At 53.7% G+C, this 22967-nt stretch overlaps 2 protein-coding genes across 2 annotated transcripts in view; one reads left to right on the top strand and one right to left on the bottom strand.

Moving 5' to 3' along the window:
- The first annotated feature begins 66 nt into the window (after positions 1-66).
- Positions 67-14446, top strand: Garem2 (GRB2 associated regulator of MAPK1 subtype 2). Its single transcript, XM_085691203.2, has 6 exons — positions 67-289; positions 3084-3224; positions 8424-8554; positions 9102-10163; positions 10908-11077; positions 11804-14446. The coding sequence occupies exons 1-6, from the start codon at positions 178-180 to the stop codon at positions 12810-12812; spliced, it is 2625 nt and encodes an 874-aa protein (XP_085547329.1). The 5' UTR covers positions 67-177; the 3' UTR covers positions 12813-14446.
- Positions 14447-15391: 945 nt separating this feature from the next.
- Hadha (hydroxyacyl-CoA dehydrogenase trifunctional multienzyme complex subunit alpha) overlaps positions 15392-22967 on the bottom strand; it is a 36263-nt gene continuing 28687 nt past the window's right edge. The window contains exons 14-20 of the mRNA XM_085691204.2: positions 19726-19812; positions 18823-18963; positions 18377-18445; positions 17418-17613; positions 16747-16861; positions 15990-16135; positions 15392-15909 (exon numbers count right to left, since the gene is read on the bottom strand). Of these exons, the coding sequence (XP_085547330.2) occupies positions 15764-15909; positions 15990-16135; positions 16747-16861; positions 17418-17613; positions 18377-18445; positions 18823-18963; positions 19726-19812 (900 nt within the window). The 3' untranslated portion in view covers positions 15392-15763. The remainder of the gene's footprint in view (positions 15910-15989; positions 16136-16746; positions 16862-17417; positions 17614-18376; positions 18446-18822; positions 18964-19725; positions 19813-22967) is intronic.

Below are 22967 nucleotides of genomic sequence, written 5' to 3'. Positions count from 1 at the left end.
GGGGGCGGGGGCCGGGCCCGTGGGAGGAGGCCGGCCACGTGACTCCCTCAGCACGGACGGGCTGCCAGGCGGGGAGCGCTGCTAAAGCCCGGGTGGTGGCGGCGGGCGCGGAGCCCGAGCGGCGCGGGACTGGCCGTCGGGGCCCCGGGACGGCGGCTCCCGGAGAGCTCCCATGCCATGGAGAAGCTGGCGGCCGGGCTGGCCGGGCTGCGCTGGAGCATGGGCGCTTTCCCGCTCGACCTCATCGTCAGCCGCTGCCGCCTGCCCACGCTCGCCTGCCTCGGGCCAGGTACCGGGTGTCCAGGGAGGGGACGTTGTGGAGGGGGGGTAGACGGACCGTCGGGACCTCTCTCGGATGGAGCTGGCGGGACTACGAGATGCACTCGGTCCAGGTCCCTGCCCTCCCTGTCCTCAGTGATAGGAGCCTCGCCTGTCTTCTGGGGCAGCTCCCGGGACAACCGGAGCCCCCGAGCCCGGGGAGCGCTTTCTGACCCAATCTGGGCACAGGGTTAGAAACTGGCGACAGGGCTGGGAGAAAGTTTCCTGTTCCCTCTGGAGCCAGTAGCGCTGCTGAGTCTCTGGGCTGATCCGGCGGTGCACCCCGTTTTCTTGGAGCTTGTCGGCCCCTGCCCCGGCCGCACCCCCTTGATCCCTTTGTCTTCAGCCTTTACCTTCTTCCTCCTGCATCCTTTGGACCTCTATATGTCTTTTCTCTACTATCACCCGCTAGTCCCTTTTGGGGGACTTGAACCGTCCTTTGACATCCTAAGGTCCTCTGGTGAAGGGTAGGCTACCCTCAGGAGAGGCCTGAGTGAGCGGCCCCCTTAGCGACCCCCCCCCCCCCCGCCACACGCCAGCACAGGACCCTCGCTCCCGCCCTCTCTCGTCCTATTTCTCTAGCAGTCTCCCGGTATTCCGATGATGGGACCGGGACCTTATTTGGGAGAGCTTGAAGGCTGCACAGAGCAAGAGGACTGTAGAGTTGGGGGAAAGGGGAGCTGCTTGACTGGGGGAGGGGCGGGAGCCGGGGCTGGCAGCCAGGCCGGGGGGTTTTGTGTGTGAGAAGAATAGGGGTTTGGCCCGCGTTGGCACACTCGCTTCCCTGAATGCTAATGGGACTCCTGTGCTGTCTTCTTGGACTGGCAGTCCTTCCTCTGACCGGCAACAGCAAGAACTGGGCACAGTGGGTACCAGGCAGGCTGAAGCAGGCTCTGTGGGGCATCGGTATCCGGGTCCATTAGGCAGGGATACCTGGTAGGGCAACTCTTGCTGGACCTTGCTTACCACTCAGCTGTGTGATCCCAAGACTCTGTCTGCAGCTGGGCCGCGTCTGCTTGTGAATAGGAAATTCGGCCCTAGGTTCTTCCTGCTCACTTCCCACGCATCTCTTTGACACCTCTTTCTTTGAGTTCTTTTCTGAGCCCTTCTGTATAGGCTAGGCCTCCTCTGCTGTCCGCCACACCTGTGCGTCCCATTATAACCAACAGTTTTCTGTCTTCCACTGGGCTCCTGGCTTTTGGGAGAAGACCGGACAAAGATCGTGGACATTGATTCACTGAATCAATGAATGAATGAACAATGGTGTGTGATGGCCTAGCTGTCTATGACAGCGTCGTTATGACTGTAGTCACCATTAGAGTATGAATGTATATTTGAAATGGTGTGTCCTTGAAGGTCCCCTCGTGGGGGGGCATACATTCAGGAAGTGTCCTTCTATGCGATACTGAGACTGAGTTTTGCTGTTTGTGTGACAAGCGTTTGAACTGTTGGTGATGGTGGCCCCTGGCTCTTGGTATGTAAACCAGTGTGGCTTTTGCCTGTGTCCCTGTGGAAGAGGGGGTGGGGCCTAGAAAGAGCTGGTAGAGTTGGAGAGAGAGCAGACCTTCATCTCTTCCAGGAGTTAAAGAGCTGAGGAGGAAGACAGACAAACTTCCCCTGGCATGCTCTTGCATACACATATTCACACACAGAGCGGAAGATTCTCCCTTGAAGGCCCTGAATACCGCACCCATTCATACACACCATACGGACATGCTTTCTGAAACCCCCTCTGTCAGAGCAAACCATTTTCCATTTGTTTGACTGGTAGAAAATTTGGTGTGTGTGTGTGTGTGTGTGTGTGTGTGTGTGTGTGTGTGTGCGTGTGTGAGGGGGCTGGGAAGGAGACATCCCCACCCCCACTGTGTCCACCAGCTGCATCCAGGATACGCCCCATCAGTCTCCTGGAAGCTGGGCTGCTAGTCCTGCTTCCCCTGGAAACGGTTGCTGGGGATGGAGCCTCTTGGGCCCAGACCCCTCCCGACTCCAGCACCTCTGCCCCAGAGCTGCTTTCCTCAGCCTAGCTTCCCTCCTCCTCCCCAATTCTGCTTCCCCAATTTTAAGAAATTGCTTTCCAAGATGAGATCTGGGTGTTCAGGATTAACTCCCCCATCCTTTGAGGTCCCATGCTTTTGAGACTCTGTGGCAATGGGAGTAGAGAGGGTGTTTCTCTGTAAGATCCAGGAGCGGGCTCCTGTGAGCTTTGCCATTCTGAGCTCTCATAGCCAGGACCCACAGAAACAGATCCCTTCTCTGTCTTTTCCTTGTCTAGCCTGGGCACTGACTAGGCAGGATCCTGCAAAGTCTCTCATACCCCACCCCAGCCTGATGTCCGCCTCCCCCATGTCCCTACATGCCCTCAGCTCCCTACCTCAAACATGCTTCCTCCAGCCTCCCGAGGCCTGAACATGCCTGGAGGGCAGAAGCTGGCTGGCTCAGACTCCTCCACTGGGAGTCCCTAGCCCCAGCTTGGGCTGGGACAGCAGACACTCCAGCGGAATGATGAATGAGAGGCTGTGAATGCTATAGTTGCGGAGGCCCCATAGGGAGTCAGAGCTTTGAGGCTCAGGCCGGACTCAACAACCCAGAGGCCACAGCCCATTACTGCCCACCCCCTGCCCCCAAGTGTTGCTGACCAGTGCAAGGATCACGGGGTGCAGTCCCCAGGCAGGGATTTGCTGAAGAAGTGTGTGTGTGGGGGGGGGGTCACCCAATCTTTTCTTTTTTTCCTCTCCTAACCTTCCATCTCTTCCTTTCTCTCCCAGGGGAGTACGCTGAGGGTGTCAGTGAGCGTGACATCCTGCTGATCCACTCCTGCCGCCAGTGGACGACAGTGACAGCCCACACCCTGGAGGAGGGCCACTACGTCATTGGGCCCAAGATTGACATTCCCCTGCAGTACCCAGGTGTGCCCAGCTAGGGCCAGATGGCTCGGGAGACGGGAGAGACTGGGACCAAGGGTGCGGGGTAATGTTTAACAGACGCCATTGATGGGCGCCCTTCCTCCGAGCTTCCTGGATGAACTAGGACGTGCTAATGGGGTGGCCGCTAGGGGGTTGTGCTTAGAGCTAGGGCTGAGGAGTGTCAATACTGTTTGTGGAGCGCTGTTTCTGAAGAGATGGATCTCAGGTTTGCAGACTTTGGAGTCTTGTTTTATATTTTGGAGACAGGTTTTTACCATATAGCTCAGGCTGACCTTGAACTCATGTCAAGCCTCTTGCCTCAGCCTCCTGAGTACTGATTATAAGCATGACCCACTGTCCTAGGTCACATTTTATTTTTAAATATTTTTTGAAGTAATGATTAAAGCTATATACATCTTTTTTCCCCTTTAAAGACAGGGTCTCACTCTGTAGATCAGACTGACCCCGAAATCACAGAGCTCTGTCTGCTTCTGCCTCCCAAGTGCTGGGGACTAGAGGTGTGCACCACCAGAGCTGTCAAAATGTACCCACATCTCTAAGGCACACAAATCAAACTTTATCCCTAATTGGAGAGCTTCAAGACTGTGCCCTAAGCTGCCTTTAATGTTTTCAAGCACAAACAAAAGGAATGTCTGCTAGAGCCCTCTCAGTACTGAGTGCTGGGGCCAACTTGTGGCTGCCTCTCAGCTTGGCTACTCTTTCCCCCGGTTTTGTGTTAAACATACGGTCTTCCTGGATTGGCTCTTTCAACAATGCTGAAGTGGTATATTTCTAAAGGATTTGCTAACTACCTGTTTTTATGTGTGTTATATTTATTTTTTATTTGTTTGAAGTACGGGGGTCAAAACTAAGGCCTCACGCAAGCTAGGCATGCTTGCTAGTGCTCTACCACTGAGGTGCAACCCCAGCCCCCGTCTACCTTTTTGTTTTAATTTTTGTTAGATTTTTATCCATTCATTGTGTGTGTGTGTGCGCGCACACACACATGTGCGTGACAGCAGATGTGGAAATCAGAATAACTTGCAGATTCTTGTCTTCTACCACGTGGAGCGAGGAACCAAACACATTTCTTCAGGCTTGGCTGCAGGCACCTTTACCATTGAGCCATCTCCGCTATCTTTTTGTTTGTTTTGTTTTTGAAGACAGGGTTTCTCTGTGTAGCCCTAGCTGTGCTGTCCTCTGTAGACCAGGCTGGTCTCAAACTAACAAAGATCCGCCTGCCTCTGCCTCCTGAGTGCTGGGATTAAAGGCGTGTGCCGCCGCCATCACCCGGCTCAGCTATAGTTTTATTTAGAGGCATGGTCTTGATAAATTGCCCTGTAATCCAGGCAGGTCTTGAACTTGTGCTTCTCCTGCCTCAGTCTCTTGAGTGGTTAGGAGTTACAGTCCTGCACCATGCCACCAGGTCTGGCCCTTTGTGTTTGGTTAAAGGTTTTGTTTGACGAAAGGATCTACTGCCAAAAGAAAGGGTAGCACTTCGATTCTGCCGGTAATGAAACCAAGGGCCCCAGTAGGGCATTGACCTGCCGTGGTTCACAGGGCTACTTGGAGAAGTCAAGGTCAGAACCCAGGTATCCTAACCACTGGGCTTGTTGCATCTTACCAGCACCGCAAGGTACCAGCCCAGTGCAGTTCCAGAAATGTCTCCATGCAAGCCCAGGGCAGCTATGTCCAGTGCATTCCCGATCTTAGGTTGTGCGCTGGCCGCCACCATTTTGTTCTCACCACATCGCTCCTTTGAGCAGCTGAGAGTGAGGCTCCAATCCTGTGCTGTTCTGCACAGCTCTTCTGCCCCGCCCCCAACAAGGACTGCAGCCTTTGGGGCCAGGAAGGCTCACATTCTTTCCTTGGTCTCACCACTGCTCTTTCTGGCCTGGCCCTCCCTTGAGTCAGCGGGACAAGGCTTAAACCTTGCCACACTTTTGATCTCTTCACCACACACTTGCAGGGCTGGCTTCTACTTGCAACACCCCAGGGAGGAAGCTGCCCCAATGGTCCGACTGACTTGGGGGTCTGTCTTGGCTGTAGGCTTTTGGTGCCTGCTCAAGGAAGAAATTCCCCTCACTGAGAACCTGGCATTGATTGACTCGTGTTGAGATCCCTACCTACTTGGGCTAAAAAAGCAAGCCAGCAGTTTGGGAAAGCCTTCACAGACATTGGAACCATTTCGGTTCTATCTTTAAAATCCCGAGAAACCAAGTCACAGAGCTCCCAGCAAACTGTAAACGGAGGGAGGGAAGCCCCCATCCGTTTGCCCATCCATTTTGATGCCTCCTTAGTGAGCATGAGAGGTGAGGACAGGACTGGGGTGACAGCTGGCGTGTAGGGCCTCTTCCGCTGGGCGCTTCACTCACTTCATGGGAGCGAAAAGAGGGGGCTGGGCCTCCAAAGAGGCTCAGAGTGCAGGCTCCACGCTGAGCCCTCTCAATGAATTAATAATGGCACCGTCCAGGCCGGCTGTGGCCAGGCGCAGCCAGCGGGGGAGGGGTGGGGCTGGGGGCGCTGACACTGTGGCTGCCCTCCGTCTCCAGGGTGCCGGGAGTCAGGGTGACTTGGTGTCTAGAGACATCCGGGTGCTGTCCGAGGGTCCAGAGACCTTCCTCAAAGCTATTTCCTGAGCCTTGGCCTTGGACTCTGCGGAGCCCTAGTCAGGTGAGCCCCGCCTCTCAACTCCAACGTGGGCCACGTAATATGCATCCAAGAAACCAAAGCCCAGATAGTAAATGACTTCCCTGGCGATTGGTGGCACAGCCGAGACGCAGCCACATCCAACTCTGAAGTCTGATCGGTCGTCCCACCTACCAGCCGCGGTACCGAACCTAGGCAGGAGCAGCCGAGTCACTACCGCTGTTCTTTACCAAGTACCCGAATGCTCGCTGTGTGGGTCAGGGTTGGGGGGCGGCGGGAGGGTGCTTCTGACTGGAAAAGATGATCAGCATAGTGCAGATGTGTTTCCAGACTGCAAAGTGTGACAGTCCCCAGATCCTGTAGACTCTGCTTGCCACTGACACCGTTGTGGGAGGCAGAGAGGAAGCTGTAGGACTGAGAAGGTTTCTAGAGGCCAAAGCATGACTCCTGGGAGGCCTCCCTTCCTTCCTTCCCGCAGAAATGACCCTGCTGTGAGGCTGGGGGTGGCGGTGCTGGATACCATGGTTACATCGATCTTCCTGCCACATCCTCCCATAATCCAACCCAGACTGGGCTCCAAATCTCGCCACAGGGGGCTGCAGGCATTTCTCCATGCCTGGCTGCTTGTGGTTGAAGCATGGGGATTCATATAGGGGTGTGGAGAGGGAGGAGACTGCGGCCAGTTAGCAGGCCAGCCTCGGGGCTCCAGCTCCTTGACGCTGGCCCCTCCTCATTTTATCCCCCCAAGCCTTGGGCTGTGGTATCTCTTCCCTCCAGTGTCTGGGAGGTTGAGGCTGGATCATGACCCTCACTCTTGCTTGCTCCAGGGCACCACCTCATCCTCCTTTCTCTGTGGTGCTGGATGTTGGTGATTCAGGTCCTGCCCTTGGCCAGAGGTTCTTCAGGCATCAGGAGTCGCTTGGTCTCCCTCCACCTCTGGTTGGACTTTGGGAGGAGCGGCTCTCTTCACTGTGTATGGACATTTTTCTGGGTCATGGGTCCCCAAAGTGTTAAGGCCCTCTTTGCCACTTCCCCAACACACCTGCCCCACACAGCTGCACTGGTGCTTCAGGCTGATGCTCTATGTGGTGTCGCCACACATACAAGTAGCACTGTACCGTGGAGCACGACCTGAGGCTCCTTAGTTGGTCTCACAGGATCTGCTTCCACCATCTTCCTCTTGGTTGCCAGGGTGGAACAGTTGGCCATCCCACAGCGACCAGTGAACGATGTGTATGGTCCTTAGTCCTTTCCTTCTTCACTTCCCTCCTCGTGTTACTGGGGCCTGAGGAGTCTGCCTCCTGTGTAACCCCTGGGTTCTCTCATTGTGTGCTGTTCCCTGGTTCTTCTCTAGGGTTTGTTACTGGATTGCTTGCTCGAGTCTTGCCAGAGTTCATCTTTGTGTGTGTGTATGTGTGTTTGTTTTATTTTGTGAGACAGGGTTTCTCTGTAGCTTTGGAGCCTGTCCTGCAACTAGCTCTTGTAGACCAGGCTGGTCTTGAACTCACAGAGATCCACCTCCCTCTGCCTCCCAAGTGCTGGGATTAAAGGCGTGCACCACCACTGCCCGGCTCAGAGTTCATCTTGGATTGCTGTATTTTCTTGCTCAAACTCCTCCAGGGGGCCCCATTCATTTTCTTCCCTGGTTTTAGTGTGTGTGTGTATACATGCACGTGTATGTGATATTCGTGCACGTCTGTATGTCAGAATGTGTGTGGGCAAAGTGTGTGCATGCACACTTCAGAGGCCCAAGATTGACATCAGGTATCTTCTTTGGTTGTTCTGCACTTTATATACTGGGGCAGCATCTCTTCCTCAACCTGCACTTCCTCCCTTCTGCTGGTCTGGCTTGCCAGCTTGGTCTGAGGACTTCCTCTCTCCATCTCCTTTGAGCTGGGATTACAGACCTTCAGCCATGCCCCCCTAACTTTCCATGTGGGTGCTGGGGATCTGAACTCTGATCCTTGAGTTTGCACAGCAGGCACCTGACTTCCTGGGCCAGGTCACCCACCCCCCTTTCATTTAAAAGGCACAGCTTGTTGAACCCCGAAGGTCTCTCTTTTGGAGCTCTTTTCTCACAGGCATGCCTCAGGACTTGTCTCCCCTGTCACCCCTGGGTACTCACTGTGTCACCTATGGTGCCTGCATTTCTTCAGAGAGCAGACTGTTTACAGAGCGGTCCATTCTGGAGGGTCTGTGGTGGTGACTGACACAGCCGTGGGTGTGCCAGGGACGCGAGTGAACTCAGGAAACTGTCCTTCTGTCCTTTCTCCATCATCCTCTGTGAGTCCCTCACCTAGTCCGGGCTCTTCATCGGGTGTGAAGCCAGAGCTGTTCTCAGCCTGTCTTTAAGCTCATGTCGGTAGGCATGACGATGGGTGTGGCTGGTGAGGCAAGATGGACACTTGATACGGGATGTCAATGTACCTGCCTTCTGCCTACCTGAATTCTCAGAGGGTCTGTGAGTTTAGGACAACAATTAGTCAGGGCCCTGGCTAGTCCTAGGATGCAGACCTGGACTTTCCCAGCAGCCTGTGTCCCTCCCCTGTGCAGGCAAGTTCAAACTCCTGGAGCAGGCTCGGGATGTCCGGGAGCCGGTGAGATACTTCAGCAGCGTGGAGGAGGTGGCCAGTGTTTTTCCTGACCGAATCTTTGTGATGGAGGCCATTACCTTCAGTGTCAAGGTCAGTCCTGGCACAGGGTAGGATCTTCCCAAGCTCCCTGTCCCCCAGGTTGAGGGAGAGAGGGAGGGAGGGAGAGCGGCTTCAGTGCACCCTTTGCTACAGTCAGGCCATGTCAGAAAAGCAGTCTGATTCAGTGGGCTGAAGGGCTTCCCAGGAAAGGTGGTGAAACAGGAATGGTGTGTGGAGGGGTCACGACCCGGTGAGAACATTCAGGGTGGTCTTCTTGTCCATCAGTTCCTTTCTCTTTACAGTAGTCTTGGGTGGGTGAGGCATTGTTATCATCCCATATGGTCAAGATGGCTTAATAAAATCTGCCATGAATGAGCACTTTCAAAGTACACATCTATACTCAGAGGTAACTAAGGACCTAAGGAAAACGTTAAAGTCCCACAGCTTCTCTCCAGTCCGAGTCCAGTGCTCTTGCTCTTATGCCAGCGACAGCTGAAGAGGAAGGGACTGGAGACTCCGCGGAGCTTGGAGCTCAGCGATGTGTGACTTTCCTTTGGGATCCCGGTTCGGACCTCACCTTGTCTCTGGGATTCCCCAGGTGGTGTCAGGCGAGTTCAGCGAGGACAGCGAGGTGTACAACTTCACACTGCACGCGGGCGACGAGCTCACTCTCATGGGCCAGGCAGAGATTCTGTGCGCCAAGACCACCAAGGAGCGCTCGCGCTTCACCACGCTCCTGCGCAAGCTGGGCCGCGCTGGAGCCCTGGCCGGAATGGGTGGCCCCGGGAGCGTGGGGGTCGCTGGGGGTGGCGGTGGGGCCGCGAGGCCCGTCAAAGGCAAGATGCCCTGTCTCATCTGCATGAACCACCGCACCAACGAAAGCCTGAGCCTGCCCTTCCAGTGCCAGGGTCGCTTCAGCACGCGCAGCCCGTTAGAGCTGCAGATGCAGGAGGGCGAGCACACGGTGCGCGCCATCATCGAGCGCGTGCGACTGCCAGTGAACGTGCTGGTCCCCAGCCGGCCGCCACGCAACCCCTACGACTTACACCCGGTGCGGGAGGGCCACTGCTACAAGCTGGTCAGCATCATCTCCAAGACGGTGGTGCTGGGGCTGGCGCTGCGCCGCGAGGGTCCGGCGCCGCTGCACTTCCTGCTGCTCACCGACACGCCGCGCTTCGCACTGCCGCAGGGTCTGCTGGCCGGGGACCCGCGCGTCGAGCGCCTGGTGCGCGACAGTGCCTCCTACTGTCGCGAGCGCTTCGATCCCGACGAGTACTCTACGGCCGTGCGCGAGGCTCCCGCAGAGCTCGCCGACGACTGCGCCAGCCCGCGCCGCGCGCGCCTCTGCCTGCCCGCGCCGCGCGCCCCCGGGCTCGTCCGAGCGCCCGGACCACCGTGTCGCCTCGGGCCAGCCCTGCCCGCGCTCGGTGACGGCGACCAGGAGTATGTGAGCCCGGATTGGGCGGGTGCGACGGAACCTGCGGCCGCGTGCGCCGAGATTCCGTACGAAGAGCTATGGGTGCACCAGGCCCCCGAGAACCTCGTCGATGCCCGTGTCCGGCAGTTGCCAGGGCCGGACCTCATCTCTTTCGGGACCGTGGGGTCCCCACGTCATGAGTCCGAAGCACCACCGCCTCCTGTCCCCCCCAAATCCGAGGCGGTAAGTCAGCTCTGCTGTCCTCGGGGGAACTTGGGCTGCTTTTAGAGGGCCACAAAAGTGATGACACCCGGGCACCGGGGATGTGATAGGATGGCCATAGCCAAAAGGGAAAGGGAGAGGGGGCAAGACCACAGCACGCACGCATGCACGCAACGCATGGAGACTTAAGGGTGAACTGGAAACAGGATTACCCACAAAGTCCTTCGTGAGGTAAAGTTCCGAGGCGCAGTAAGTGTAGGAAATGGCGAGGGATTTCCAGCAACCCCTTGACTTCTTGGGAGTTAGAACCACATTATAGGCTCTGAAATGTTCTGCGCTGAGGAAGATTTTTAACAGGTCCCCATTTATTTGCCTTCAGAATATTTCCCTCATCAGTCACACCTGTTAACACACTCTTTGGGGGACTTAATCTGGAAGGATGGGATCTAGATGGCAGATCCTGTCCCTCCCTTTTGTCGCTCTTGTCATATACCTCCCCCCCCATATCTGCCTTTCCCATATCTGCCCCTCCCCCAATCTGCTAACATTCACAGTGAATTTAAGGTGGAATAGGGGACTGTTGTGGACCGAGTGTGAGGGACAAAATGGGCTGGAGATGAGCCAGGTGGCTGGATAGCTGGGTTATCCAGCCAGGGTAGTCTCCCTGATGGGTGGGGTAAGATGTCAGGCCCAGACCCAGGTTCACCTGCTTGGGAAGTGAGATAAGGAGGGCCAGCTGCCTAGTGACACAGTCACCTTCTGCAGGTAAAGGAAGAGTGTCGCCTGCTTCATGCCCCTCCTGTACCTCCTCGGGGCGGCAGCAGCTGCAGCAGGCTCACAGGCAGCCCCCCAGTGCCGCCCCGCTTTCCCAAGCTGCAGCCTGTCCACTCACCCAGCTCCAGCCTCTCCTATTATTCCTCAGGCCTGCAGGATGGGTGAGTCACTGCATTGGTCCCTGGCTTTGCTCAGATGCTTGGAGTGGTGGTGGGTGGTCATTCTCTACACTGGGATTCTGCTGCAGGAATGCACCCTTCCTTCCTTCCTTCTTCCTTCCTTCCTTCCTTCCTTTAGATTTATTGATTTTATTTTATGTGTATGTTTTGTCTGCATATATATATGGAGATCAGAAGAGGAATTCAGATCCCCTGGAACTGGAGTTATGGATGGTTAGAGCCACCATGTGGGTGTTGGGAATTGAGCTTTTTTTTTCCTTTTTTAAATTTTATATGCATTGGTGTTTGAGGGAGTTGGATCCACTGGAACTGGAGTTAGAAACAGTTGTGAGCTGCCATGTGGGTGCTGGGAACTGAACCCGGGTCCTATGGAAGAGCAGCCAGTGCTCTTAATTGCTGAGCCATTCTCCAGCCCAAACCAGGGTCTTTAGCAAGAGCAAGTACTCTTAACCACTGAGCCTGTCTTCAGTCTTGAGATCACTATTTTCCAATTTGTACTTTCTCAGTTTAATTTCTCTTGAATGTTCTGATACGACTTGGGGACTTTGGGGGATTCAGGAGGAGCTCAGGCTTTGGGATTAGCAGGCTGGCTAGCTTTGGTGAGAGTAGAAGTCTCCTGCTGAGGGCTTATGTGTACACCATCCCCCGCCCCCCCCCCCCCCCCCCCGCGCCCTGTGTGTACACCCATGTGTCTCTCTCCGCTTATAGGGCAGGATCCCGCAGTGGCAGTGGTTCCCCATCACCGGATGCCTACTCCCTCTATTGTTACCCTTGTACCTGGGGAGACTGCAAGGCCAGCGAATCCTCTAGTCGACCACCCCCAGGACCCATGCCTTCTACCACCACTCAGCCCAGCCAGGCCTCAAGAGCCCTAGCTGAGCCTCCGAGTGGTCGGACCACCTCCCTCTTAGGGGCTGACACCCCAGTGGCTAAGAACTACCATGGCTGTCCACCTCTGTTCAAGCCCTCCCACGCCCAGAAGCGCTTTGCTCCATTTGGTGCGCTCAACCCCTTTTCTGGGCCTGCCCACCCTTCAGGTACTCCAGTGGCCTCCTCCTCTGCGTCCACATCCACCTCGGGTGCCCTGGCTACCTCCAGCCCCACACATTCCCCGGGCCCAGGCCCTCAGGGCCAAGGTTACTCAGCTGCTCTGTCCTCCTCTGAGTGGCAGGAGCCAGCACTGGAACCCTTGGACCCATTTGAGCTGGGGCAGGCTAGTCCTCCAGAGCTGGAGCTGCTGCGCTGTCAGGAGCCCAGAGCTGTGGGGACACCTGGGTCTGGACCTTGCCTTTCACCACTTGGTCCTCCTAAGGCCTTTGAGCCTGAAGGTTTGGTGCTGAGGCAGGTCCCCGCCTCATTGTCACCAGCTGCCTTGCAGGGGCCCGAGACAGGAGGGACCCTACTCTTTCTCACCCAAGGGGGCCTGGAAGGGCCTCCTGGCAGTCCCCGGGAGGGAGCCACAGGCGCTGGAGTCCGGGATACACCCCCCTGGCAGCCACCAGCGGACTTGTCTGCGCTCTCCCTGGAAGAGGTCTCGCGCAGCCTGCGCTTCATTGGGCTCTCCGAGGACGTGGTGAGCTTCTTTGCCCGAGAACGCATTGATGGAAGCATCTTCGTGCAACTCAGTGAAGACATCTTGGCTGACGACTTCCATCTCACCAAGCTGCAGGTCAAAAAGATCATGCAGTTCATTAAGGGCTGGAGACCCAAGATCTGAACCGTCCGGCCAGCGGCTGCACAGCCTGAATGCCGGGAGTGGAGGCCCTGAGATCTTCCGGGGGCAGGGCCTCCCGTAGGAGAGGCGAGCCAAGACTGAGGCTGCTCGGTGGGTTCTGAGCGTTCCAGGGGAGACACTTTGGGACCTGTGGGCCTCTGCAGCCGGACCTTGCAGGAGCAAGTCTTGTTTGTGAAGACTACTTGGGGAGGGGGCGCTGCTCTGCACCTGCCCCGGTGGGGCTTTTGCTGTCATTCCCACAGCAGAGTAAAGGTGGCGTGTGTGGCAGCAGGGGGCAGAACGCCTTCCTGTGCCCCGCTGTAGCCTTTCAGACACCACACACTGGTCAGCTCTTTATGTTCAGGTTAGAGAGCAAGGGAAGATGGCTCAGAACTCAAGTACAGTTTCCCCAAAGGGCCCTCTCCTTCACTCTCTGCCTGTGGCTGCTCCAGAGTTAGGGGTGTGACTCCCATCTCTGAGGCGCCCTCTTTCCGTCTGCTCCCATGATTAGGCACCTGACCCTTGGCACTGATGAACCCGCTACAGGCCTATGCCGAGCACTAGAGTCCCTGCTTTGGTCTTGGCTTTGACGTCATCACAGCTATTCGCTGGCTTTCCATGGGGCAGTCTGAGGACAGAACCTGGAGGAGAGTGGCTGGATGTAGCCCAGCCGCTCGCTCTTCAGTTCTAGAAACATAGTGGTCAGATGCTCCCCAGTTAGCATTTCACTCTGATGGACACCTGGGGCCCCCCCTGGTGTGTCGCTGGTACAGGACAGTCTGACTGGGAAAGGCAGGTGGCTCAGGAAAGCTACCAGCTCAGAGAAGATCTCTGGGCCCTTCAGTCTCAAGCATGGTGATCCGTATGACAGCTAGAGACCTGGCTAATGCACACCCCCGCCCCATTCCTCTCCAGCACCTCTAACAAGAACCACACCCCTCATGCCCTCTGGTGGGGTGGGCAGAGGTGGCAGTTTTCTTGTCTGCCTTCCCTGACCTACCTATTTATTTCTTGAGTGTCTTTACGAATAGTTAAGCCCGACCCACAGCCGTGCCTGTCCGAGGGGAACACTGCTGCCGCGCTGTGTGTCTTCTCACAGTTGATGGCTCCCGAAGGGGTAGGGGAATAAAGGCTTAGACCACAACCAGTGGAAAGTGTGGGGCCCTGGGTGTTGGCTGATATGGGCTATGAAGACATCATATGTGCGTCTCTGAGCAGGGGAGGGCTTTGCAGTGGTGTGTAGCCTGCTCTTAAACCCGAGAACACAGGGCAGCAGTCCTCACCCCGGTCTGTAAAACCGCACCCTTCCACAATATCTTGACCCACTAGTATTTTTTTTTTAAATTATATGTGTATTGGTGTATTGCCTGCATGTATATCTGTGTGAGGGTGTCAGATCTTGGAGTTATAGACTAGTGTGAGCTGCCATGTGGGTACTGGGAATTGAACCCTGGTCCTTTGGTTCTTAACCACGGAGCCATCTCTCTAGGCCCCCCTCCCCCTGCCTGTTTTTCAAGACAGGGTTCTTCTGTGTAGTCTTGGCTGTCCTGGAATCCACTTTGTAAACCAGGCTGGCCTTGAACTCACAGAGATCTGCCTGCCTCTGCCTCTGGGATTAAAGGTGTGTGCCACCTTGAGTCTTAAGTAATTTTTATCAGAATTTATACCTTCTTGTTGAGGGAAGACCCAGAAATCAGAGCTCAGTGCCACCAAGGGTCCCGGTGTAACTGCAGCACCGCCAGCTCCCTGAGACACCTGGTCTTGGCCTTTGTGCAGAGAACCAGTTCTGTATCTTCTGGCCATCTGCAGATCTAAGGAGATGACTCAGCTCTGGAGTAGGGCTTCCTAGCAATGGACGGCAGCTGTTCAGTGGAGCCCAAGATGAGCTCCCTCACAAGCGGGACAGGCTGGAGTCAGCACCATCTGGGTTTAGAAGGCAAAGTGTGATGGGACCCAAATTAGGATTCTGTACAAACTCAGTGGAACCATTAAGAGGCCAGCACTGCTTATACAACTAGGCCCTGTTCCCAGCTGAGTGTGAGAACTTTACCACCACGTGGGGGTGGGATGAGCTGAGGCCACAGAAATGAGGTGGAGCTGGATCTGCAGGCACCCATCTTCTTTGCAAGGTTCCAAAGCACCAGGCAAATGCCATCTTCTGTATAACTCTCCCACAAACATCCTGAGAAGCCAGGGACGAGCATGCCATCTTCTGTATAACTCTCCCACAGACATCCTGAGAAGCCAGGGACGAGCATGCCAAGAAAAAAACTGCATACAATGCAGTGAGGAAATGAATTTGGGGAAAGAAGTATCTTTCGCATCCTGGTACACCATGCCCCTACTGTTCCCATTGCTCTCACTGACCAGGGCTACAACTGGGCCATAGACAGCCCAGCCAAGGCACTTAGGCAGTCAAGCTTCAAGACACGGGCACAGAAAGTCCGTTTTCTGGCATCACAATCCCCCTCTCAAGCAGCTGCCTCAACATCTCCCAACACATTCCTGCTCCACAGCACAGGGCTTTATTACTGAAGGGGGTGCTTAAACAGACGGGCAGACCAGAAAACAGAGCAGGCAGGCAGAGGCCAACAGTCTGGATTTTATTGTCACCCTGTGTTTGGCTGGGTGCAGAAATGCCCTCCCCACTGCCAGTCCCCAGTGGCCTCCTGGAGGGCACAAGCAGCAGATGTTCTGGGTTGCCTGTAGTTGCTGCTCTGGGCCTCAGGCAGGCTGGCGAAAGGAACACAGTGGGGCTCACCCTCCAACATGAAGTACACAGGCTTAATTCACAGTCAGACTTCACCAGGAGGAAGAGCTGGTCAGGGCTGAAGGCACTGAGGGAGGAGCAGACCCAAGGCCTGGTCTTTCTCCTGAAAATCTAGCCAGCACGGCACAAAGCGCACTGCCAGGTCTGGGTTAGTGCATGGACGGGGCAGGACGGGAGGGCCTGCTCACTGGTAGAACTTTTTGCTGGGGGTGTTCGCATGGTCGAGGAGCAGCTGGCATGGGGTAAACTGTATTCCGTAGGCAGACTCGTACTTCCGGAGCCGGTCCACTACCTTCTGCGCACCGTACAGATCCACAAAGCGGAAGGGCCCTGAGCAGAGACAGGACATCAGCGAAAGCGACACAACAAGCGCAAAGATAAAGGAAGTCAGGCCCAGCCTCCACACTGACCTCCGAGACAAGGGGGAAAGCCCAGCCCAAACACTGCTCCAATGTCTCCCTCTGCAGGTGTGGCCAGGATCCCTTCCTGTAGGCACAGGACTGCCTCGTTCACGAACCTCAGTATCACACGGTATTGGATGTCTTCGTCAGAGGAGCTGAGAAAAAGAAGGAGCAGGAAGGAACATTTAGCTAGGGAAAGAATGGGAGGAGCTGAGTGTAGCATGTGGGGTACAGGTGAGTCTTAGGGAGTCCAGCGGCCAGGATGGACCACACCATCCTGAAAGATGACACAGCCTTTCTCTTGGAAAAAGGGGTGAGACTTTCCCTGACTGATGTGAAAATAAGCACCCAAAATGGCCTGGCACAGAAGTTTCAATCACTATCACCTGACAGATCAGCAATAGCAGTGTGTTCCTAAAACTAACAAAGAGCAAGAGTGTGTGTGTTGGGGGGGCACGCAATCCATCTTCCATCTTCACAGGCAAGGCAGATCTCTGAGTCCGCAGCCAGCATGGACTAGAGACAGAGTTCCAGGACAGCCAATGCGACACAGAGAAACCCTGTCTCAAGAAATCAACACAAATATAGGCAAGGCTTGCCCCAGGCTTGGCCAGTCCTCACCTGGACGCCTAGGCTGAGGGCAAATGCAGGGAGCTTAGCTGTAGCGCTTTGCCAGCTTTGGGTCATAGAACAGAAAAGGGGCTTGGAGCTGTGAGCTACCAGAGAAACAATGCTTCTGTGCGAACAATCACGCCAGTCAACTTACACCTCAGGCTTGGCAGCCAGTCTCAGGCTTGCCAGGATGCCGTCCATTTCCGAGTTCAGGCTCTTATTCTTTGACCCCTCCTGATAGATGTAGAAGCCCTTCCCAGACTTGCGACCTGAGAGAAGAAAGAGACTGCTAGTTGTTGTCCTTCCCCCTAGCTGAGAACTCATGTCCGCTGGGTGCTGGGAGCTTCTAGCACGCTGCTGCACCCCTCAGTGCCTGTGTCCAGCCAACTGAGCCGTTTAGTCCTGATGACTGGCAGAGAGAACTGCCTGGTGCACGGACATCTGAATCTGAACAAGCAAGTCCACCCTCCACCCCTGGACTTTAGTGTCCAAACAGAAGGTGATTTCCTGCAGCCTTAATGGTATGTTCTGAATGGGAAGGCTGAGCTCCCTACACAAGGCCAGGGCACAAGGTCAAGCCTGGATACAGAACTTGCTCCGATAGTGTCAGATCTTGGCAGGAGGAATATGCTCGTCTGTCTGGTATACATAGCAGAGTCCTGTAAGCCTCACTCTGTCTTTCCCCCTAATCTACACACCCAGCCTACGGCATTTCCTATGTCCAAGGTTCTGTGTTTAGGAAACTCTCCTCCCCGCTCTCTGCTCACACAGCCGCTCAGAACTTGGTAACTAACAGTGTTACTCGTGTCTCATGTGGCTACTCACCCAAGAAGCCCTTGGAGACCATCTGCTTCAACAGTTCTACGTTGCCACCTCCGAACCGCTCCCCAAAGGCTTTGCCTAGGTCTTCTGCTACATGCTGGGCTACGTCCACACCTACTTCGTCTGCCAGGGTGGCAGCACCCACAGGAAAGCCAAAGCCTGTGGTCAAGGTGTCCAGCTTTTTAGGGTCAACTCCTTCCTGAATAGGAAGTAAAGCAGGGGCCTCAGAGCACAGTTACCTCATCCCCCCATAGGAGGGCTGCCTGTAATAACCCATGGACACAGCCTCGTGCGAAACCCACTTCTTTCTTAGACATCACCTGGCCAGGTCCAGAACCAGTGCTTCACCCCGAAAGCACAAGAGGAAACCCTGATGCTTTCCCACACACTTTAAGACAGCTGAGATGACCAGGTTACTCAGTTCTTGCTCATGATTCTGAATCTTGGGACTATGGAGATGCCATAGCTACCAGGACTCCAGGACTGAGAATGCTGGCGTTCCAAGGCTAGGGACATGCCCAGTGAAGAGGATCCTCCTTGCCATGAAAAGATCTGGATGACTATGGAAGGGTGTGTGTGTGTGTATGTGTGTGTGTGTGTGTGTGTGTGTGTGTGTGTGTGTGTGTGTGCATCTGTGGATACAGTGGTAGTCAGGCCACACAGGCTCCGGTCTGAAGGTCCTCACCTCAGGGATACAGACACAGTGTGTCTGAGAATTCTGGGCGGCCTTTGGCTCCTGCAGTGGTCAGGGAGCTAAGAGAGCAGTGTTAACATTCTGCCTATTGGGCAGTCTCAGCCCCAAGATTTCCTGTTCCAGTATGGGGAGGAGGGCACAAAAGGGCCTCCAGGGAAAAGCAGTGGTGTATTCTGGGCGAGCCTATCCCTTATCTGAACATTTTCAGCTTGGAGAACAGAGTGAAAGAGCTGATGAGGTCTCAAACATTCCACAGAACAATACCCACCTGAAGGATTCGCATGACTTCAGACATCATGGGAGCAAGACACCTGGTGGTGTAGAAGCCGGGTCCATCCTGCCAAGGGAGAGGAAGAGAGCTCACAGATAGTCTGGCTTTGCTTGAACTGCCCATGTTTACACCCAGTCTCCCTTCCCCAGACTTCATTTCACAGTTTCAGCTGACTTAAACTCTCCCCAGAATGCTCAGTGTTAAGGTGGAGAGGAAGCCATCCTGAACAGTCTGGGTTGCATGTAACCTCTGAGGTCTGGAATCAATGGAGGACCTGTCAGAGCCTAGATCCACTGCACCTACCCCACCCCGGCAGGACAGTCAATACTCCTGTCCGTTTCAGAGACAGTCCAGCGGTCAGGGTTCTGGAGGCTGCACTTCCCCCAGAATAGCCATTACAGTTACGGGGACTCAGGAAATCTGCTGCTGCTTCCGGGCCTCACCTTCACCACAATGATGACTTTGCCCTGCTTGAGACCCACTGCCACGGCAGAGGCTGTGGTGTCCTTGGAGGTTTTGTCGGTCGTGATGATTTCCAGAAGCTGCATCTTGTCCACGGGAGAGAAGTAGTGCATGCCAATCACCTGGAAAGAAAACCACAACCAACAGGTTACCAGTGCAGACGGAGAACCCAACTGTGCCTGGCTGGCTAGGGAGACACTGGAGAGAAGGGTCTGTGGCCAGGAATACGGCTGTCTAGTCCAGAGGCTTGGGTCTGTGGTCTCATAGCCACTGCTCTCTTTCCCTGCGCCTTCTCCTGCCACCCCCAGCCCGCCTCTATCATGTCCATCACGTCACCCTGACTGCTGTTTGCAGGAAAGCTGACTGTTGTTCACTCATCCACCCTGCGTGAGAAGAAACAGGCTTGTGTGGCTTGGAGACAAACTTAGTATCAGCAACGCTAGCTGTTTAGAGATTTTTTTGTTTTGTTTTGTTTTTTTGCATTTCTAGTCTCTCTGGCTGATCAGTTGAAACCATTATTATCGTCCCAAGAAGTGAGGAATTTCGCCCTACCCAGCCTAAGCAGTTACCACACTGCACTATAGCTAAACTGCATACTGCTTTTTGGTTTAGGGCCTATCCTTTAACACCTAATTCTAAGTTAAAGGAAGTTTAATAGTTTAAACTTGAAAAAACAGTTACCAAGGGGGAAGCACACCAGCCACCAAGTGTACTCAGCTGTAGTAATCCATCAATTCCTACACCTGTGGATCATGACGTTCAGCTTTTGGGAACCGCCCCCATCCATCCCACAATCTATACTGGTCCTTTCCCTGCTTGTATTCTGAAGTCCCAACCACAATTCTGAAGCAGTCAGACATCTGAGGGCTTTCTGTCCACATTACCTTCTCAGGTCTTTTGCTGACAGAAGCAATCTGATTGATTGGGAGAGCAGATGTGTTGCTGGCAAAGATACAGTGCTCCGGAATCACCTGCAAGAGGGAAACGCGTTTAAGAATCTGCCAGGCAGCCGGGCGGTGGTGGCGCACGCCTTTAATCCCACACTCAGGAGGCAGAGGCAGGCGGATCTCTGTAAGTTTGAAGCCAGCCTGGTCTACAAGAGCTAGTTCCAGTTCCAGGACAGGCTCCAAAGCTACAGAGAAACCCTTTCTCAAAAAACCAAAAAAAAAAAAAAAAAAAAAAGATTCTGCCAGGCAGGCCTAGAGATGGCAGAGTCCACAGCACAGCTGAGAGACACCCGAGCCTGGTCTACTCCCTCACCTGTACTTGCTTACAACATAGAACTCATCCAGACACCACGAGTCACCTAGAAGCTCTTGTGTGGACCTTGCTCTCTTCTTAACTGAGCTGTCCTCTAGTGATGGCCTATCCTGCCCTAGAGACTACATCTCAGCACTTTGGTAAACATGATACTTTAGATGAATGCCAAAACGATTACTTGAATTAAATTTCACTAAGGCAGGGCATGGGTGTCAACCCCTCTTGTTATCTGAATGTTCTCTTGAGTCTGGAAGGTTACAATATTTCCTAGACCTGCTCACCTTTAATAAGCCAGAAAGTGTACAGTACTTCACTCCAATAGTGTCAGTGAAGAGCAGTGTCCACTGTAATTATTCCTGCAGCACACAAATACCATCGGTTGTTAGCTGCATTAGGCTGTCTCTGCATTGTCCCTAACACAGAATGTTCAGCACTATGTCTACCATCTCAACTTATTCAAGTTTTCTGACACTTGGATGTAAAATATGAAAGGCATCTCTGTTAAATGTGCACAAATCTGAAAAAAAAAAAGGCCTAGCAGTGGAGGTCACACCTTTAATCATAGCACTCGAGAGGAAGAAGCAGGCAGATCTCTGTGAGTTTGAGGCCAGCCTGGTGTACAAGTGAGTTCCAGGACAGCCAGAGGTAATGAAGAAACCCTTACTTGGGGAAAATCCTTTTTTGCACAAATCTGGCATAGACAGAATGCAAACTGAAGGTTGAAGATACATTTAACATACTCAAAAGTTGAGTACAAAATGTTAATTATATCAGAGATAAAGGTGAATCATTAAGGTAAATCAGAACAAAACCAAAAAAACCTCCAAGAATTGATATTAGATGAACAAAACAGGCTTGTGATGAAGATCCTGTATCTTTGTGGTTTTTGTTTGTTTGTTTGGGCTGGCCTCAAACTCACAGGGATCTGTCTGCCTCTGACTCCCAAATGCCAGGATTAAGGGTGTGTGCCACCATCATCAGGCTGAGTCTATGATTTTAACCAAGCAGAGTGGAATTTGAGTTGGCAGTGTGGCATGCCTGTGAGAGCAAACACAGTCACTCAGCTGTTAGCACGGTATCAAGGCTGAGGGAAAAGTTCTCTTGGGATGTAGTCCACAGTAGAGTGCAGGCCTAGCATGTATGAAGGCCTGGACTGGGTCCCCAGTACCACATAAACTGGGCACAGTGTTGTAGGCCCGTAATCCCTAGCACTGGGGAAGCAGAGGCGGGGGATCTGAAATTCAAGGCCATTCTTGGTTACATAGTGAGTTCAGGGCCAGCCTGAGGTCGGTCGGTCGGTCGGTCGGTCGGTCTGTCTGTCTGTCTATCTATCTATCTATCTATCCATCCATCCTTCTTCTCTAGGAAGAAGTCTGTCTATCTATCTATCTATCTATCTATCTATCTATCTATCTATCTATCTATCTATCTATCTATCCATCCTTCTTCTCTAGGAAGAACAAATCAGTATCTCCAGAGATGGCTGGCAACAACCTCATTGCTCCTTGGTCATGCATGCCTTTCTTCCCATACAGAGGGAGTCTATTTCCCATGCTCTGAATGAGGGCTGGCTGTGATTGATTCTTAACAACAGAAGCATGGCTACTGGTCTCAGGCCTCACTGCAGTTCTGCAGAAACCACTTTGGCTCTTGGAGAACCTTACTGTAGAGAAGTTCTAGCCATGGGAGAAGGGAGGCCATGGGGCAGGCACTGGGCACCCAACCAGGTTTTCAAATGACTGCACTTCCACCAGCCGACTGACGCCAGCCCTGAAATGGTGTTTAGGGCATTGTCTCTACAGAACCTGGTCACACTGCAGAAGTATAAAAATGAGTTGTTGTAGAGATGTTCTTTGACAATGTGTACAGTAATGATGGAGACAGCAGGACAGGGAAGCATCTAGAAACTGTCTCGAGAAAAATGTCAGGAACCAGCTTAGTTCTATGGCGGGTAAGAGACAACACTTGAATCACCAGGACACTCAGCAAAAGGCCAGGTGCGAGGATGGGCATGGTGCTGAGCTAGAGGTCCTTCTACCCCAAGTTTTGGACTTTCTTTTTTTAAGATTTATTTATGCATGTATGAGTACTATCTGCATTTACACCTGCACACCAGAAGAGGGCACTGGATCCCGTTACGGATGACTGTGAGTCACCATGCAGCAGTCACCTTAGTAACACTGCCTGCTTCGCCACAGTTCACAGCCACGGCCACCAGCATTGCCAACTCAGTACCGTTCACTTCCTCGGCTAGTCTAGCTGTGGTCTTTCTTATGCTCGGATTACAGCCATTTCTCCTTTCCTAGACTTTTCTTTCTACTACCCACAACAAATACACACCTTGTTCACATCATCCTATCTTTTTTGTTTTGTTTTTTGTTTTTTGAGACAGGGTTTCTCTGTAGCTTTAGAGTCTGTCCTAGAACTACTCTTGTATGGTGTGGGAGAATTGTCTGTATTCTGTCAATCATGTATTTTAATAAAACGCTGATTGGTCAGGCAGGAAGTATAGGTGGGTCAACCAGACAGGAAGTGGACGCAGGGCAATGAGAATAGGAGAAGGCTAGGGAGGAGGAAACTTCCTCAGCCATTCCTGCGCAGACCACCGAAGAGGCAGCATGTAACTTGCCCAGCTGAGAAAGGTACGGAGCCATGTGGCTAATGTAGATAAGGATAATGGGGTAACATAAGTTTTAAGAGTTAACAAGAAGCCTGACCTAATGGGCCAATCAGTTTATAACCTTATGGAGTCCTGTGTGTGATTTTCTTTGGAACCTGCCGGTTGTGGGGTACCAGGAGGGATAGAAACCCCAACAAACCGGCCTTCATGTTACACTTGTAGACCAGGTTGGCCTCGAACTCACAG

The sequence above is a fragment of the Myodes glareolus genome, chromosome 6 (assembly GCF_982192425.1).
Source record: "Myodes glareolus chromosome 6, mMyoGla1.1, whole genome shotgun sequence".
Taxonomy (NCBI): domain Eukaryota; kingdom Metazoa; phylum Chordata; class Mammalia; order Rodentia; family Cricetidae; genus Myodes; species Myodes glareolus.
The sequence above is the reverse complement of the archived record's forward strand: the minus strand, read 5'-3'. Positions and strand labels throughout refer to the sequence as shown.